The following is an 18,823-nucleotide window of genomic DNA, read 5'->3' on the forward strand; positions in this document are numbered from 1 at the left end:
AATTGTGAAAGGCTTGATAAACACTAAAGCTATATTGGTAGTCTTCTTACTTTATTCTTAGGACATGAGTGGTTTAAAATGTCTTTAACTTTCATTTGTCTCTACACTCCTGAAAAATATCCTATGCCAGATGAGTCCTTATAAACATGAGTTCTCAGTTCACTATTAGAGATTCTGTGGCTTGCTGGAAAATAGAGGTGTAACTACTTAATTTATACCACTTGTCTTCTGCACATACAAAATTGCCTTTTTTAATCTAGTCCATAGGAATTCTGTTCTTCTGTGAGCAGCATGTGTAACAAGATGCTCAGCCACTAGTTTTAGAAGAAATGTAAATTAAAAGAATAATTGATATTTCAACTTTATTAAATCAACCCCCAGCCCCTCACCCCCTAAGCATCAAATCAGCAAAAAATGTGAGGCTATACACTGGTAACTGGGTATAAGTTGGAAATCTAAACTCTTTAATGTAGACAGTGCTGGCTCCCTACCCAATATTCACTCTCTTTTCTAACAGAACTCCCATTTTTGGCAGGCCTGACAGTGTTATCAGCTAAAAAATTATACTTTCCAGCTTTCTTTATAATTAGAAAATTTTATAGATTGCTGGCAAATAATACATAAATTGAGGGTTTCTTGTAATGTTTTGCTCCCCTGATATAGACAAGAGGGAGTGGTGCCATTCTTTCTGGAATCTAGATATGAGGCAAGAGATAAAGCAACCATATCATGACTAAAAAGATGAAAGCTATTAAAATTGATGAAAGAGAAATCTGGACGTAGTCCAGGGCATTTAAGATATTGTAGAGCTGCTATACCAACCCTGAACTTGTTACATTTATTATGAGAAGCAAAAGTAAATCCCTAATTTTTAAAACCTCAGTTCAGTTTTCAAATGCACTATTAACTGATAAACTCATTACTGGCAACCTTACTCTTGGGAACTTCTGGTCAAAGAAAGGAAAAAGTTTTATACATGAAGATATTCATGGCAGCATTTTCTATATGGGATTAACACTGAAAACAGATTAGATACCCAACAATGAGAGTGTTTAAATTATGGTAAAACACAATTTGGATTACTAGGCTATAATTTAAAAATCAGCTAAGATGTAACAAGATTCAAATACAAAATTTCTAGTCAATTTGTAACTCGTGGCAAAACTACTGTAGCTTGGTCCACAAGTATTTCCAATCCCCTCTTCCTTTCCCTCCCCTGCTCTCCCCCCCCCCTTCCTTTTCTACCTCTTACTGGAAAGACTGGAAAGGCTTACAATTTTGCTTCCCCACCCTTCTCCAAGCTACAGGTGATCCTGTTATACACTGTGGCCAACAGATGAACACAAATCTGCTGTGAATTTCTGGGGAAGGTTTTGCCTTCATGACAAAAGAATCAGATGTGAAAGGCTCTGACTCCTTCCCCCTTTTTTGGTCCTGAGTACAGACACATTACCTTGAATTGCAGTGGCCATCTTATTACCACAAGGGAAAGGCCAAAAGATTCTCAGAGACATTGGTATTGTGGGATCAATCATGGAACCAATGCTAGTAAACTTCTCCTCTAGCTCCTCTAGACTTCTTGTTGTGTGAGAAAAATAACCCCTTACTGAAAAGCCATTGCTACTTGAATCTGTTAAAGTAGAAAATATTCCTAACCAACAAAGAAATAGATAAAAAATACATAAATTATAAGTGATATGAATAAGAGATTTGACAGACAAAATGATGTGTTAAGAAAAAGTATTATTGAAAATGATGTTAAAAAGTTAACAAGTTAAAAAGAGAGTGAGACAGAGCGTGAGCGGGGGAGGGGCAGAGAGAGAGGGAGACACAGAATCTGAAGCAAACTCTGGGCTCTGTGCTCATAGCACAGAGCCTGATGAGGGGTTCTAACCCACGAACTGTGAGATCAGGACCTGAGCCGAAGTTGGGCACTTAACCGACTGAGCCACCCAGGCACCCTAATCAAGATTATCTTAATTCTAATAGTAAGGACATTTATCCATTATCTTTTGTCAAGAGTCAAAACAAGATTTTTTTTTTTTAATGTTTATTTATTTTGAGAGAGAAATAGAGAGGAGTGGCAGAGAGAAGAAGAAACAGAATCCCTAGCAGGCTCTATAATGTCAGTGCACGGCCCAATGTGGGGCTTGATCACACAAACTGTGAAGTCACGACCTGAGCCAAAATCAAGAGTTGGACTCAACTGACTGAGCCATCCAGGTGCCCCAAAAAACACATTTACAAGAAAAGTTCATGTGTATATATGTAAAAACACAATGAAACAGCACCTCTGTAAAATTTCACCATACAGTTTCTGTACAGGATGCTTCACCAATAAATGGCACTCAATTTGTTTTAAAAGCATGTGATTACAGAAAACTGTTTAAACTATTCATCAAAAACTTGCTGGGATTTTCCAAAGATACTTTGGATATTCAAAGCAATGCAATTTATCTTCTGAATATCAAGTTGAGATGCACAGGTTAAGATGAAGACCCTTCAAATAGTGCTGAAGATACTTGAGTTGTCACTGTATATCCTCAGACTCGGGCTGCCTTCATCACCAGTATCTTCCATTCCTGAGAGATCAACTACATCAAGATGGTTCATCAGCTAAATCACGTTGGTCAAAATACCTAATAAAAAAAGAATTTAACGTATGTTTAAAAAATGTTAATAGCACTATTTGTAATAGCAAAACACCACAAATAACCCAAATATCCATCAATAAGGGCACTGGTTGAATAAATAACAGTACATCAACACAGTGGAAGACTATGAGGCTTCTGTAAAGAAGGAATGAGGAAAATACCTACCCTGCTATAGTGCAGTTTCTAGGATTTAATAAGTGAAAAAAACCCCGCAATTTCAGAACAGTATGTTTAGTATGCTACATTTGTGAGCATGTGTACAAATGCAGATATATTTATGTATACTTGCTTATACTTTTAAAAAGAAACAATGAACGATAAACCAAAAATTTAAAATGGAAAACTAAGGGGGAGAAAGGCTAAAGACGATAAAGGTGAATTCTAAAATATTTCAAATGTACCTTGAATTAAAATTTTAACTTTGGAATAATGTAAATATTTTATGTAATTATAAAACAAGATAAAAAAGAATCAAATGAAACAAAATTGCAATAGAATGAAATATTTTTTACCTTCACTGGTAATTAAACACATGTAAATAAAAATAATTTACATCTTTTTATTATGAAAATGGAAATATTTATATTAATTGAAAATGCCCAGTGTTGAATAGGAGAGGGTCTCACTGACACTTTCTGGGAATACAGAAAAGTATGAGTTTCTGGAAGGGAAACTATTAATAAATATCTGTTTTAAAACTACATGCCTGGGTGGCTCAGTCAGTTAAGCATCCGACTCTTGATTTCTGCTCAGGTCATGATCTCACGGGTTGAGTTCAAGACCCACATTGGGCTCCATGCTGACAGTGCAGAGCCTGCTTAGGTTTCTCTTTCTCCCCCCCCCCCCCCCCCCCCCGCCACCTCAAAATAAATAAATAAATAAACTTTAAAAAAAAGTACATGCATAAATAAATAAAACTACATGGCATGCCTTTCAACTTACTTCTAGGAGTTTGCCCTCAGGAAATAATAGGATCTTCACTGAAGCATTACTTACAGAGAAAAACTAGAAATATAGGAAATTGTGGGGCACCTGGGTGGCTCAGTCGGCTGAGCGTCTGATTTCAGCTCAGGTCATGATCTCATGGTTTGTGAGTTTAAGCCCCACGTCAGGCTCTGTGCTGACAGCTCAGAGCCTGGAGCCTGCTTTGGGTTCTCTGTCTCCCTCTCTCTGCCCCTTCCCCACTCACACTCTGTCTCTCTCTCAAAAATAAATAAACATTAAAAAAAATTTTAAAATAAATAGGGAATTGCGATACATATAATATTGTTTCTTTACACCTTAATTTCCTCTGCTTGAAAATGAAAACAATAGGGGCGCCTGGGTGGCTCAGTCAGTTAAGCGGCCAACTTCAGCTCAGGTCATGATCTTGCGGTCCGTGAGTTTGAGCCCCACGTCGGGCTCTGTGCTGATAGCTCAGAGCCTGGAGCCTGTTTCAGATTCTGTGTCTCCCGCTCTCTGACCCTCCCCCGTTCATGCTCTGTCTCTCTCTGTCTCAAAAATAAATAAACGTTAAAAAAAAAAGAAAATTAAAAACAAAAAAAAAAAGAAAATGAAAACAATAGTCTCCATTAATAACACTATTATAAAGCAAGGATCCAAGGGTTACTTACCTGCTAACCAGGCAGATTAATAAATTCAAAGCAGGAACCCGCTCATCATCTTTGCTGTCCTAAAGGGAAAAAAACAGAAAAATGTAGAGTTCTCCCTAATATTTCTGAAGCAAATTTGCTTTTAAGATGTAAAACATGAAAAATTTATTAGATAATAGTAATAATCACATGGCAATAGAAAACCTCAAAGAAAAAGGAGAAAACTATAGAACTAATAACCCGTGAGGAACATCTAACATAATCTTTTGAAGAAAGATGCTCAACAGGGAAAAGAAACAGTTGAAGGCTCAAAGGAGAATAACTTGGGAGAGAGATCTTTTCTTGTTCCAAGTAGAGTAGCAAAAAAAAAAAAAAAAAAAAAAAGGAGCCTATATCCTATATCCTAACTAGACAGTAGTGAAAAAAAATTATATAAAAATGTGTTAAAGAGCTTACAATTGAGGAGTGAAATCCTGGCTTCTAAATTTAAAAAAAAAAAAAAAGAATTAATGTTTATTTATTTTTGAGAGAGACAGAGAGAGAGAGAAACAGAGTGTGAGCCGGGGAGGGACAGAGAGAGAGGGAGACATAGAATCTGAAGCAGGCTCCAGGCTCTGAGCTGTCAGCACAGAGCCTGATGCAGGGCTCAAACCCATGAACTGTGAGATCATGACCTGAGCTGAAGTCGGACGCTTAACCACTGAGCCACCCAGGCACCCCTTCTAAATTAAGACATACCAGAGGGGCATCTAGGTGGCTCCGTCGGTTGAGCATCCGACTTTGGCTCAGGTCGTGATCTCACGGTTTGTGAGTTCAATCCCCGTGTCGGGCTCTGTACTGACAGCTCAGAGCCTGGAGCCTGCTTCAGATTCTGTGTCCCCCTCTCTCTGCCCCTCCCCCACTTGTGTTCTGTCTCAGTCTCTCAAAAATAAATAAATAAATGTAAAAAAAATAACATACCAGAAACCAGTTCAGGTAAGGGTTCTCAATTGTAATGAAGGTAGTTGCTGAACTGTAAGTTTTATAAAGTGGTCTTACAGAGAGTATGAAATTTATTTATTTATTCATTCATTCTTCATTTTAAGATTTTTTTAAAATTACTTTTTTAAAGTTTATTTTGGAGAGCTTGTGTGTGCACGAGCAGGAAAAAACGTAGAGACAGGGAGAGAATCCCAAGTAGGCCCTGTGTTGACAGTGCAGAGCCCCATGTGGGGTTCGATCCACAAACCATGGTGAGATCATGACCTGAGCAGAAATCAAGAGTCAGACACTTAACTGACTGACCCATCCAGGCACCCCAAGATTTTATTTTGTTAAAGTAATTTCCACACCCAACGTGGGGGCTTGAACTAATGACCCCACAATCAAGGGTCACATGGCCTGCCAACTGAGCCAGCCAGGTGCCCCTGATATTTATTTTTATACATTTCAAGATATAGTCACAATAACCTATTGAGTAATGTTGTAACAGACATGTCCCATGTTAATTCAAACTCAGGACAAACTTCCATGGTGTTAGTATACTCAACTCTATGTGTCAAGTGCTATATGGAACAAAGCTAAATAAAACCTACTACTTGCTAATAGCACAGAAGATGAAATATCCGTATTAACTTTAATGAAAGGAAAAATGTGTTAAGTGTCCATAAAAAAGATACAAAGTATACTGGGAAAATAGAGGATACAGAGATTCTTCTTAATTGTTAGGATCAGGGAAAGTATCATAGAAAGTAGTGGAATATGAGGCGGCCTGGGTAGCTCAGCTGGTTAAGCATATGACTTCGGCTCAGGTCATGATCTCAAGGTTTATGAGTTTTAGCCCATAGTGCAGAGCCTGCTTGGGATTCTCCCTTTCTCTCTGTACCTCCCCGGCTTGCACTCTCTCTCTCTCAAAATAAATTGATAAAAACTTAAAAAAAAAAAAGTAGTAAAATATGAGCCAGATTGTAAAAAGTAAATGGTATTTAGATGCAGAACTAGAAGCCTGAAAAGGCACTTCTGTAGAGGAAATAAAGTCTAGGAACAAAACATGGGAAATATTTACTGAGTATTAGTAGCAAGTACATTTGGCTTGGAGTACAGGCCATATAAGTTAGTTTGGGCCATATCATGGATGTTTAATAAAAATATTTTGGAGTAGTCAGTGGAGAACAAGTATACATTTTGTGGAAGGGAAAGAAGGGATGAAAGAAAAAATCACAAATGGGCTTAATCCAGCATAAAATTTATTTATATTATAATGCTGCAGGCATGAGTTAGTTAAGCATCTAACTGGAGAAATTCAAAATAATCATTTTGTCAGAGACTGTTAGCTGACCATTCCAGCTTGTGTCCCCTTACTATTTAGCAAATGAAGCTCAGTTTTAGCTGAGGACACTGCCACCAGCTAAAAGTAAACATTTCCCACAGTTCCTTATGGCCATGTGACTAAATTTTGGCTAAATGAGCTATATAGCCAGATGTGCTTGTGGAACCTCTGGGAAACTTTATTAGAGGATACCTTCTCTTCTTTCTAGCTTCCTAAAAGCAAATAATATAGTGGCTGAAGCTCCAGCAGCTGTCCTGGATCATGAGGTGAGCTTGAAGATGGAAGCCACGAAGCAGAACTGAAAGGCCTGGGTTACTGCCATCTTAGATCTGATCTATCCACTTGTAGACTTTCCTTATTTAAATTTTTCTTTTTCTTTAAGTAGGCTCCACACAGAGCCCAATTTGGGGCTTGAACTCATGACCATGAGATCAAGCCTAGGAGGTAGACAATTAACTGAGCTACCCAGGAACCCCTTAATATTTATTTCTTTTAAACTTGATTTAAGTCATCTCTACACTCAATGTGGGGCTTGAATGATGACCCCGAGATCAAGTCACATGCTCTTCAGACTAAGCCAGCCAGGCACCCCCAGACTTCTTTTATCTGAGAAAAAAACAGTTCCATTTTGTTTAACCTGTTATTTTAGGCCTATTTTTATTATGTGCCTAAATCTAATCTCGACTAATAAAATATTCCACATTTTCGTATTTCAATGGGATCCTTTTTATCACCATATAAATTGAAGAGTGCTTTCAATTTGAAATAGTAAGTTGTAACTTACCACTAAGAGTCTTACTTCAGAGCACCTTCTTGCAAGCTGCCGAATCAGTGAATGAGCCTCAGGTAATAAAGGTTTTTCAAGACAAGCCAATAAAGCATAAAGCCACCTTCCCTAAACAGGATTTTAAAAGGTAGTAAATAGCAAATACTACACTATAAGTTTAACTTAAAAAATGTCCAATGTTGTGTCTGGTTATTTGCTATGGATAACTTTATTTAACATTTAACTGTATTATGTTTGGATACAGACAACAAAGGATCATCTAGACAGCCAGCTGATCTCTTTTGTATCCTCTTACTATAAACACAGAACATCAGACACTTCAAAATACCCTTAGCCCCAAAGAGTTCATTTCAGAGATTCTTACTATAAATGAAGTCCTAATTCATGACCAGAAAACTACATTAAGAAGTGTGTAAGTCCCTGCAAAAATTAAGATACATTTTTTCCTCTTCCGTCCATAGACAGATACATGAATAATTTTATAATTTTCTAACTTTGTCCCCTGTGTCTATACAAAGGAACTATACTCTAGATGAAATAATGTTTTGATACTTCTATACTTCTATTAAGTACCATGGCAAATGAAATCTATCCCCATCCTCTTTTAAAATGGGTTTTTCTGACCACTAAAAATAAATAAAATAGGTTTTTTCTTTTCAATTACAAAAGGAATATATACTTAATGCAGAAAAACTGAAGAATACAAAAAGCACAAAAAAACCTGCAATCCCACCATCCAGATAAAATTTTCGCTAAAACTTTAAAAATGTTCATCTTTTTCCTATTTACACTTACAACTTTTAAAAGATAAAGTTCTATCATTATTGTAACATTAATAGTGGGGTAATAACATTTTGTAACCATCTCTTTTACTTGTAATACATAGGGATTAACAAGGGAATGTTATTAATCTCAACATAGCACTTATATAAATACTCTTTAACCAAGTACTTATCATACTTTCCTATCATAGCTGGTTTATTCTTTCTTTCCCCCAAACTCTGTGAGGTTATAATGATAGATATTATACCCTCAGGACTCAGTCTAGAGTTGGAACACAACAGGAGCTTAATTAAAATATTTGTGAAATGAATGTTCCATTCTGGATGCACCAAAACTTACTTAGCCAATTTCCTATTATTGAGCACTTAAGAGGCTTAATTTGTTGCTGTTATATAAAAAATAGTGTGATAAATATCCTTAAAATAAGTTTTAGAGCATTTCTCATTGATTTCTTGGGCTAAATTCCTAGAAATAAAATGGTGGTATCAAAGCATATGTATGTTCATAAAGGTTTCTGAGATATAACCACTAAATTTTACTCCATAAAAGATGTATCCAATTATATTTCTACCAGCAGTGTATATGACAGAGTTTAATCTGAGCAATACATCACTTTGGAGAAACCTAAAGAATATTAGAACAACGGTTACATAACAATTTATGCAACAAAAGTAAATTAGCTCCTCAAGCAACCCCAAAATCAATAAAACTTTTTCCTAAACAAAAGATTCACATCTAGGTTTTTTTAAATAAATAGTAAGTGGAATTCTCTTCTATATCAAAAAAGCTATTGTACATTTAAACTTGACTCACATGTTCAGCACCACATTTACTATATATAGCTGGCATTCAGGTATTCAAATGGTGCTTAAACCGCTGATTGTCTAAGATTTATAGTGAGAGGTTCCTTTTTTCAAAGGTCAGCAAACAGTGAGCACACTGTGGCAATACTAAAACATAAAACCCACCACAAAATAGCAAAAAATTTTCCTTAATACTTTCATATTTGGATGAAAAATGAGGCTGTATTTCTCAAAAAAATATTAAAGTAATCCCAAGTACAGAAATTTTCAAAAAGAGTTCCATTTTCCTTTTGTTAGTATATGATAAGCAAACTTCATGATCTAGGTTTTTACTTTAAACACTGATATTCTCAATAGGAGTGTTCTGATGGTATGGTTACTTGGATACAGAAATTGAACACTGTTGATTTAAGATACAGTTACTCAAAGTTAGACTCAAAGGATTTACTAGGTTACAATTTAGTAAAGCAGTTGTCATTGGTTCAGAAACACTTCGATGGTTCCTCTGGCAAATACAGTTACTTTTTGGTAATATGCTTTCACTAATTAATAGGAAAAGCCAAACTTACCACCCCCTTCAGTGAGTAATCTTTAGAAGTTAAAAAAAAAAATCAAAAAAATCAAAAAAATCTTACAACACAGAGTTAAAAAAATAAAGATTAAAGGAAGAGAAGGAAAACAGGTCATGTAATACTGCTAAAAGGTCACTATCAGACAGAAAGAACTGATACAGAATTTAGAGTTCAATACACAGATGCCAATGAACAAGTAACACGAATATGAACAAAGTTTTCTATTGAAGGTATAGCTAATATACTAATGCATGGGAAAAATATTGTTTCACTGACACTGAAAGAAATATAAATTGTCTTTAATATGAAATACCACTATAAATTCAGTCAATTTGAAAACAGAAATTATAAAATGTTAGATTGAACCATACTGAATTACTGATAATCAAATGTTTTTAAACTACAGAAATAGCAATTGCATATGGTTCCAGAAAAATAGAGTTGCAGGGAAAAGAAATAAGAATCCTTTGCTGATGGCATTCTTAACTAGTTCATTCCTTTTGGAAAGCAATCTGGGAGAGTGTTACAAATGCTTATAAAACCTTGACCCAATAATTATATTCTAGCAATATCCTAAGAAATTGACAAAGTGAAATTAATATAAATGTTTATAATTTAGTCATGATTGTAAAATATAAGGAAGAACTCAAATGATCATTAATGAGAGAATCGAAGTAAACTATAAGGCATTAAGACAATGGAAATTATGTGAATTATATTATCATACGGAAATATATATATGTAATGTGAGCTAAAAATTCCAGAATAATACGTTAATTATACTATGTAAAAGACATGTTTGAGCACTGAATCAGAAACAGTGATTTATTTTTTTAATTTTTGTTTATTTTTAATTAAAAACATTTTTTTTAATGCTTTTATTTATTTTTGAGAGAGAAGGACAAAGCCCGAGTTGGGGAGGAGTAGAAAGAGTGGGAGACACAGAATTGGAAGCAGGCTCCAGGCTCTGAGCTGTCAGCTCAGAGCCCAATTTGGGGCTCAAACTCATAAACCATGAGATCATGACCTGAGCCAAAGTCGGACGCTTAACCAACTGAGCCACCCAGGTGCCCCAACAGTGATTTATTTTTATTTATTTTTTAGAAGCAGTGATTTTAAACATTATTTTCCCCTTAAGAAGTACATGTAACATAGCAGAGACTTAAAAGAATAAAATACAAAAACGAAAAATGAAAATCTAGTGATAAAGGATATCACCATCATACTTATGTAAGAGCCTTATCTAAGCCACTTGCCTGAATGGCAAGCTTAGAAATTTGTACACCATATAATGTTGGTTTATCTGTTTCTCCCAGACAGATTCTAAACTTCTGGAGGGCAAAGATTATATCTTATGCTTTGACAGGGAGCTTTGGAGCCTCAGGTACACTCTTTTACAAATATCTTTTAACTATAAAAAATACATGTTTCTAAAAATCAAATCTAGCTTCAAAGGACAATAAAATTTCTTACTAGGGGACTAATGTAGATAATTCATTTATATAATGCCCATCAAACTGACCCCGGTTTTGGTGAAAAATGATCTGTGAATATAAAACTATAAAGTAGAGAGACCATTGAAGCGTAGTTGTTAAGAGTATGGCCAGACTGCTGGGGTGTGAATCTCTGTTCTGCCAGTTATGAGATGTGTGATCTTAAGCAAGTTACTGAATCCTTATGTGCTCCAGTTTCCTTATCTGTAAAATGCAAATAACAGCTCATAGGTTACTGGAGGACTCAAGGAGTCACTATATTCAAAGTTCTTAGAGTAATGCCTGGCACATAGTGCTTGGTATTATTGTTGGCATTTAATATTCTTTTGTGGATTGGATTTCAAAGCCATTTGAGAAAATGTATTTCTAACTTTGTTAAGCCAGTCAAAATGGGATCTCCAGACTGGATGCCAGTTTGTAACTGTTTGTTACTACACTGCCATGAGATATGTTGCTTCTCTCAGGATATAAATCAACTCTTTAGTTGACTTTTTCTAAGGCAAGTCTTTTTCAACAAAAGAAGTAGCATGTTGATTTGCATGCTAGCATAAATTCCTAATTTCAGTGCAAACAAACATAGTTTACATCATACACATAATTATACACAGGTATGATACATACATCTATAAACATGTTAGTCATATCTCATATATGAAATAAGTATGTATAATTTTGTCTGCATTATTAAAATAAAAAGAAGCAATACTACCAATTCTGGAGTAAAGTCTCTTTCTCCAAACCAATTACTCAGATATTCCAAGACACTAGTTACTGTTGCCTAAAAAAAGGAGAAAGGGGAAGTGGAAGAAATGAATTAGTAATAAAACAAAGACAAGTTCAACATGGGTTTCATTAAGTTTAGTTAGAAAACAACTCTGATATTTAAAATGGTCCCATTCTTTAGACTTCCAGAGAAAATTATGACTGTATTTAGTAATTGGTTAGGTGGCTCACTCAGTGAGAAGACTTTTTAGACAAATATTCTTATATACTTTCAAGTATCAATATCTTGGTTTAAATCCTAGGATTTAGTTTGTAACTACTAATTTAGTTTATAAATACCCGAAAAATTCCATGTGCTCTTAAAAAAAATCTTTGCATAAATACCTTCAAGTTATTTTCATTAAGTCAAAGTAAAAATATAAAAAAAAAGTTACTGTGGAGAAAGATCTGTTTTAAAGCTATATAGACAGAATTTATTAAACTGTTGAAAATATTCTCTCGCTTATTCAAGGATAGTTGGACACTGAGAATGACTACTACAGCATTTAATGCAAATGATCAAGTAAGTGAAACTGTTAGCCAGTATATGATTTACAACAGCATATGACCCTTAAAAAAATTTATCTTCCAAGGGCACCCAGTGCTATGTGAAGGCAAAACAATCAAAATTTTTACTTGCTCTTTAAGTAGGTAATAGAATTCCTCATCCTAAAAGACTGAAGAACCAAAGTCCATTTTTCTCCCCTTTTGTCTAAGAAATTATTTCATTCTTTTTCTTTTTAATTTTTTTTTTTTTTTTAATGCTTAATTTTGAGAGGTAGAGAGAGACAGACCATAAGCAGGGGAGGGGCAGAGAGAAGGAGACAGAATCCGAGGCAGACTCCAGGCTCTAAGCTGTCAGCACAGAGCCCAATGTTGGGCTCGAACTCACTAACTGCTAGGTCATGACATGAGCCGAAGTCAGAGGCTTAATCAACTGAGCCACCCAGGTGCCCCTGTGTATTTCATAGCAATTTCACCTTCATTTTACTTCAAATCCCAAAATCTAAGACTTATAACTGAAATGTACACAATTGAATAGTTTAGCAAAATGATTTAGCATGAGCTATGGAATTAGGTCAAACTGGGACTGAATCCCAGTGTTGCCATTAAATTTTGCTGAAAAACTCCAATTCTGTTTCCTAATCCATAAAAGTTGGATATTAATAATAACTCCCCATAAAGGGTTATATTGGTGATTAAATAAGAACTGTTAAAGAGTTTAGGACAGGATCTTATATATTGTAAGTGTTCAATAAATGTATTCATAATACTTTCATACACATTGGAAATAAAAGAATAAATACATACTTATTATGGATTTTACCTGATTCATTCTGCTAACAATACTAAGCAAGGGAGGAAAACCAATCTGAAAGAAAAATGAGACTGAAATTTACTAAATGGTATTATAAAGGAGGTATTGAAAAATGTTTTTCAATTTGACTACATAAATTTAAAGATAATGATTTTAGTAATTAAAATGTTAAAGTATGAAATTTCTTAAAATGATAATATGAAAAAATTGATACTATGACAATAACATGTTGTATACACTTTTTCAAAATCTTCAGCTAAAGCTAACATTTTAGGAATTAAAGGTACTTGACTTAGAGTGATTTTTTTTCAAACCTAATCTGATTCAGTTAAAAAAGTACGCTGAAGTTTAATGCTGGGATCCTTCATTATGACAACAACACTGATTTCTGAGAAAGTTAAGAGGATATGCATTAACTCTGCGTCCTTAAATGGTTCTTTCACATGGTGTATTTTACTTGTATATATAAGTAAAATAAATACAATAAATGTTAATAAGTTTTAATTGTCAAATTAAAATACATTTTGAAATGTAACATACATTATGGATATTATCCAGAAGAACAACAGATTGTGTAAGAAACAGTGTCAAGATAGCTAGCTTATAGATCTGAATTTACTTATATCCCTACCACCATGTGTAAGAGTGCCTATTTTCCCAACCCTTGTTGACACAGAATATCAAATTTCCTTTGTTAACGTTAGCTGGAAAATAGCAGCTCAGTGGACTTATATTTCTATTACAACTGAATGCGGGCATCTTCTCATGTAAGAGAAATGCATATTTTTCTTTCTGTGAGCTACTTATATCCTTTGCCTTTTCTGTTTCAATTGGGTTCTTGATCTTTTCATGATTTTTGGAAATTTTACATTTTTTGGACCAATTAGTTTTTGTTGTTTTGTGAAGTGTTATTAACACTTCATCTCCAGAATATGAAATCTACTAAGTATTTTTTTTAGGTTTATTTATTTATTTTGAGAGAGAAAAAAAGAGTGCACGCACGCAAGTGGGGGAAGAACAGAGAGAAAGGGGGAGAGAGAGAATCCCAAGCAGTCTTCCCACTGTCAGGGCAGAGCCTGACGCAGGACTCTAACTCAGGAACCGTGAGATCATGACCTGAGCCAAGAGTCAAGAGTTGGATGCTTAACCAGTCAAGCCTCTCAGGTGCCCCTGAAATCTACTAAGCATTTTTAAGCATCTGTGTCATGTTTTCCTTTGTTTCCCTGACTACTCAAAACTCATAACCCAGGCTAAAAAAAAGCCCTGGGGGCACCTGAGCGGCTCAAGCATCCGACTTCCATTCAGGTCATGATCTCACAGTTCTGAGTTTCAGCCCCACATTGGGCCTTGCACTGAAAGCACAGAGCCCACTTTAGATCCTCTGTCTCCTCTCTTTGCCTCTCCGTTGCTTGCATGCATGTGCACATGTACGTGGTTCTCTCTCAAAAATAAAAATAAACATTAAAAAGAAAAAACAAAAGCCCTGAATCTTATCTAACTCAAAAGTATCACATAGCTAAAACCTAAGACATAAGAAGCCCACCTAAGAAAGGTCACAGTACACTGTTTCAAAAACTGGGCTGCACATTTTTAAGTTAAAGAGCCACTTAATTAAGTCATAGGTTGGCAAACATTTTCTGTAAAGAGGCAAACACTAAGTATTTTAGGCTTTGCAGGCCACACACGGTCTCAGTCGCTTAGTATTATAAAAAACAGTCGTAGCTCATTGGCTGCACAAAAACGGGCTGCAGACTAGATTCGGCCTAGGCTGTAGTTTGTGAAGTCTTTGTGTTAAATTACACACCAAAATTAGAACACTTTTATTTTGTTTATCCACATATCACCTACTTGTACATAATCGATTCCAGGACCTTCACTTGTAGCTGGTCCCACAGCCCCTTCAGCACATAACCTTTCACCCAGACAAAATTTTTTCCAGCCTTCTTCATCTTCAGACTTTGGCTAAAAGAAAAAGGAAAAAAAAAAAAAAGGAATTTACTTATTTCTATGTATTTTTCTTTTACTGAATAGTAAAAAAAGAAGTGAGGTCCTCTGTATTCCCACGACTTCAACACAAAGATATGGTACCTGTTATGGGCTGAATTTTGTCTCACCAAAATTCGTACGTTGAAGCCCTAACTTCCAGTATCTTAGACTGTGACTGTATCTGGAGACAGGACCTTTATAATGGATTATATTAAAATCAGGTTTTTAGGGTGGGCTTTCATCCAATCTGACTAGTGTCCTTATAAGAGGAAATTCAGACATACCAAGAGGCACTAGAGATGCTTGTGCACATAGGAAAGACCATGTGAGGACACAGTGAGAAGACGGCCATCTGCAAGCCAGAGAGGCCTCAAGAGGAGTCAAACCTACTAACACCTTGATCTGAGACTTCACAGTCTATAGAGCTGTGAGAAAATAAATTACTGTTTGTTAAAACACCCAATCTGTAGTGTTTTGTTATGGCAGCTCTAGCAAACTAATACAGTGCCCAAGTGTTACACATTATGTGGGACATGTCTAGTTTGGATCACACTTTAATGGACACTAACAAACAAGAGTAGGCTCAGAAAAGGGTGATAAAGATGGAAACTGGTATGGAAAAAAACACACTAAGAATGTTTATAAGAACAAAGGATGTTTATACCAGGGAAAGAGACAGGATGATGTACTTCACATACCTGGAAGGGCAGTTCAGTCAAAGAAAGAATAGGTTTATACTACACCATCAAATGTAGGACCAGTGGGGAGAGGCATTCAGCTCAATGTAACCACATTAAGAAACAATTTTTATTTGTACATATCAACTTGCACATTACTTTGCATAGGTACGGTTTTTTCCCCCTGAGGATAAATAGCTTTCATTAGATTCTCAGGACAGATATGAGACCCCGAAAAGGTCTATTGTACTAAAACAATGTATTTGCCCTTTCCATTACTCCATTAGGTCAGAGACTATTTCTGCTTCAGGTAACACTGAATAATTCCCGGATTATTAACTACAGCAGGTACTTTATAATAAATGATTGAATAGATCAATAAATGTTTATATTTACATAGTTGCTTTAAATGTCAGAATGCTTTAGACATTTTTAATTTCATTATTTACGTAACGATTACTTTTGCCATGATGAACATGTTATTGCTATTAATATTCCACTGTTTTGATGGACCAGAATTTATTCAATCAATTATGTTAGGTCATTTACATTTTTGACAAAATTATGTTGTCATAATGTTACTGATGCAGCTTCTTTTTAAATTAGTAAGCATGTACCCTAAAGTCCTGATGCTGAGCAAGAAAAAAAAAATCTACTCATCTACCCTTCCTCCCCTACCCCCTTTTTACCAGGAGGCCTCACAACACAGCAAAAGGCTTTATAGCCAAACAAACTTCAATTTGAATTTCAGCTATCCCTTTTATGAGTTAAATGACTGTGGGCAAGTAACGTTAGTTCATTTCACACTTTTCCTAGAGCAGAGCTTTCAATTGGTATGGAGAAGAAAGTAGAGTCTATATAGTGAATCTCTCAGCTTTCAGCTGGTAGTCCAAGGCTATGCAAGCAGCCTGCTCCGTTTATCCCAATGTGTCACCATGTAAGAGACATTAGGAAGCACTGCCTATAGGAAGCTTCTAAAACCTGGAATCTACCAGCTACCTGAAACTGTGAGCAAAACTGTGTGCTGGGGCACACAATTTTCTCCTTTGAAGATAAATACTTGCATTTGATTCTCAGGAAGAACATGAGACTCCCTAAAACATTAAAAGTATTGTCCTGGAACAATGTATCCATCTCTTCCCCAACTCCCCTTTTTATTCAGTAGTCCAGAGAGAACATATTTCCTGAAGAGTTTAAAATTATATCTAAGTTGATAAAGCACAGAAAATACTACTTTCTAGTATGCATGACGGGCTTTAGCAAAATGTCTGTGGTATGGCACCATTACCTCATTGAATCTTTTTGTAAATACTGAAAATATATTTATTTTCTTTCTTTAAATTTTTTTTTTTAATGTTTATTTATTTTTGAGACAGAGAGAGACAGAGCATGAACAGGGGAGGGGCAGAGAAAGAGGGAGACACAGAATCTGAAACAGGCTCCAGGCTCTGAGCAGTCGGCACAGAGCCCAACGCAGGGCTCGAACTCACGGACCGCAAGATCATGACCTGAGCTGAAGTCAGACACTTAACCGACCGAACCACCCAGGCGCCCCTATTTTCTTTCTTTAAAAAATATATTTATTTTCTAAAAAAGCAATGTCTAGAAGAACTCTTAAAATTTGTAGAGGCCTAACAATACCTATCCAAAGCCTCTCAAGATGCTATGGATTAAAACTGTCATAAAATAACAACTTGCATTACTGATTCTATATTTTTAAGACCACCAATATAATGGAATTGTTTCTATTAATGGTCAGTGAAAAGGAACAAAAATAATATAGGTTAAGTAAGTGAATCTTTAAAGACTGGCAATAAACAGGAACTGTCTCAAATAGGTACACATTGTACAACTTAAAGAAACTTACATACCATGGTCACATTACTGTCCAACTGTTGTGATTTCCAGTGACTTCTATGTCTGATCACACTCTGAAGGAAGAAAAGTTAGACAAGTGATCTCCAGTGAATGGATAACTGAAAAGAAATCAACTGTGCAGCATTCTAACAATCCTGAAATTTGGAAAACATGTTTCAAACTGTATTATCTCTAATAATTATTATTTGGTAATTGATTAATAAATATTTTAACTTCATCCTTCAGAATAATGAATCTCATTTTTACAACTATAGTCTAAGAACAGAAATAAATCTTGATGGAGGAAGGGAGGGAGGGGAAAGAGGTTTAATTTGGTTTAAATAAAGTACACTTACCTGTCGAACAGATGAAAACTGTGCCACTTGTTGTTGTTGCCACTGAAGTGTGGGAGAATATCCTTCAGGAGCAGGCTGGCATCCTGAAAGCTAGAGATCAATTCATAAATATTACAGTAAATGTCAGTGGTATAAGTAGAATCTCATGCCTCTGTAAAGTAAAAGCAGAATCAAGATGAAGAGTAATAAAGTAGATGATGAAGACCATATAAGAAAAATATTATACTTTTTGCACATGCAAAACATAGGCCTTTCACTTTACTATTTATGTTCAAATTTAAACATTAGTAAACGGGGAGCCTGGGTGGTTCAGGCTATGATCTCATGGTTCCTGAGTTTGAGCCTGGAGCCTGGTTTGGATTCTGTGTCTCCCTTTCTTTCTGCCCCTCCCCGACTTGAGCGCACGTGCTCGCTCTCTCTCTCTCTCTCTCAAACAAACACACATTAAACATTAGGAAATGATCCTTGCATAGTCACTTCAATAAGAGCAATCTGGAATGGTTCATAGTTGAAGTTTTTAAACTAAGAAATATTATATGAGTCCTGAAGATATAATCTAGTCCTATCTTTCTATAATAACAAAACTGTTTCGGGCACCTGGGTGGCTCAGTTGGTTAAGCGTCTGACTTTAGCTTAGGTCGTGATCTTACGGTTTGTGGGTTCAAGCCCCATATCAAGCTCTGTGCTGATAGCTCAGAGCCTGGAGCCTGATTCTGATTTTGTGTCTCTTTTTTTTTTTTTTTTTTTAATTTTTTTTATTTTTGGGACAGAGAGAGACAGAGCATGAACGGGGGAGGGGCAGAGAGAGGGAGACACAGAATCGGAAACAGGCTCCAGGCTCCGAGCCATCAGCCCAGAGCCTGACGCGGGGCTCG

General features: G+C 35.7%; 1 protein-coding gene across 2 annotated transcripts in view; it reads right to left on the reverse strand.

Annotated features, from left to right (window-relative positions):
- Positions 1–2,033: 2,033 nt before the first annotated feature.
- GEMIN2 (gem nuclear organelle associated protein 2) overlaps positions 2,034–18,823 on the reverse strand; it is a 19,186-nt gene continuing 2,396 nt past the window's right edge. The window contains exons 3-10 of one of the 2 annotated variants that reach the window (XM_049611595.1): positions 17,949–18,038; positions 17,607–17,666; positions 14,921–15,034; positions 13,082–13,126; positions 11,702–11,770; positions 7,339–7,449; positions 4,268–4,326; positions 2,034–2,639 (exon numbers count right to left, since the gene is read on the reverse strand). In XM_049611595.1, the coding sequence (XP_049467552.1) occupies positions 2,600–2,639; positions 4,268–4,326; positions 7,339–7,449; positions 11,702–11,770; positions 13,082–13,126; positions 14,921–15,034; positions 17,607–17,666; positions 17,949–18,038 (588 nt within the window). In that variant the 3' untranslated portion in view covers positions 2,034–2,599. The remainder of the gene's footprint in view (positions 2,640–4,267; positions 4,327–7,338; positions 7,450–11,701; positions 11,771–13,081; positions 13,127–14,920; positions 15,035–17,606; positions 17,667–17,948; positions 18,039–18,823) is intronic. The other variant, XM_049611596.1, reaches the window with a different exon arrangement.

The sequence above is a fragment of the Panthera uncia genome, assembly GCF_023721935.1.
Source record: "Panthera uncia isolate 11264 chromosome B3 unlocalized genomic scaffold, Puncia_PCG_1.0 HiC_scaffold_1, whole genome shotgun sequence".
Classification (NCBI taxonomy): Eukaryota; Metazoa; Chordata; class Mammalia; order Carnivora; family Felidae; genus Panthera; species Panthera uncia.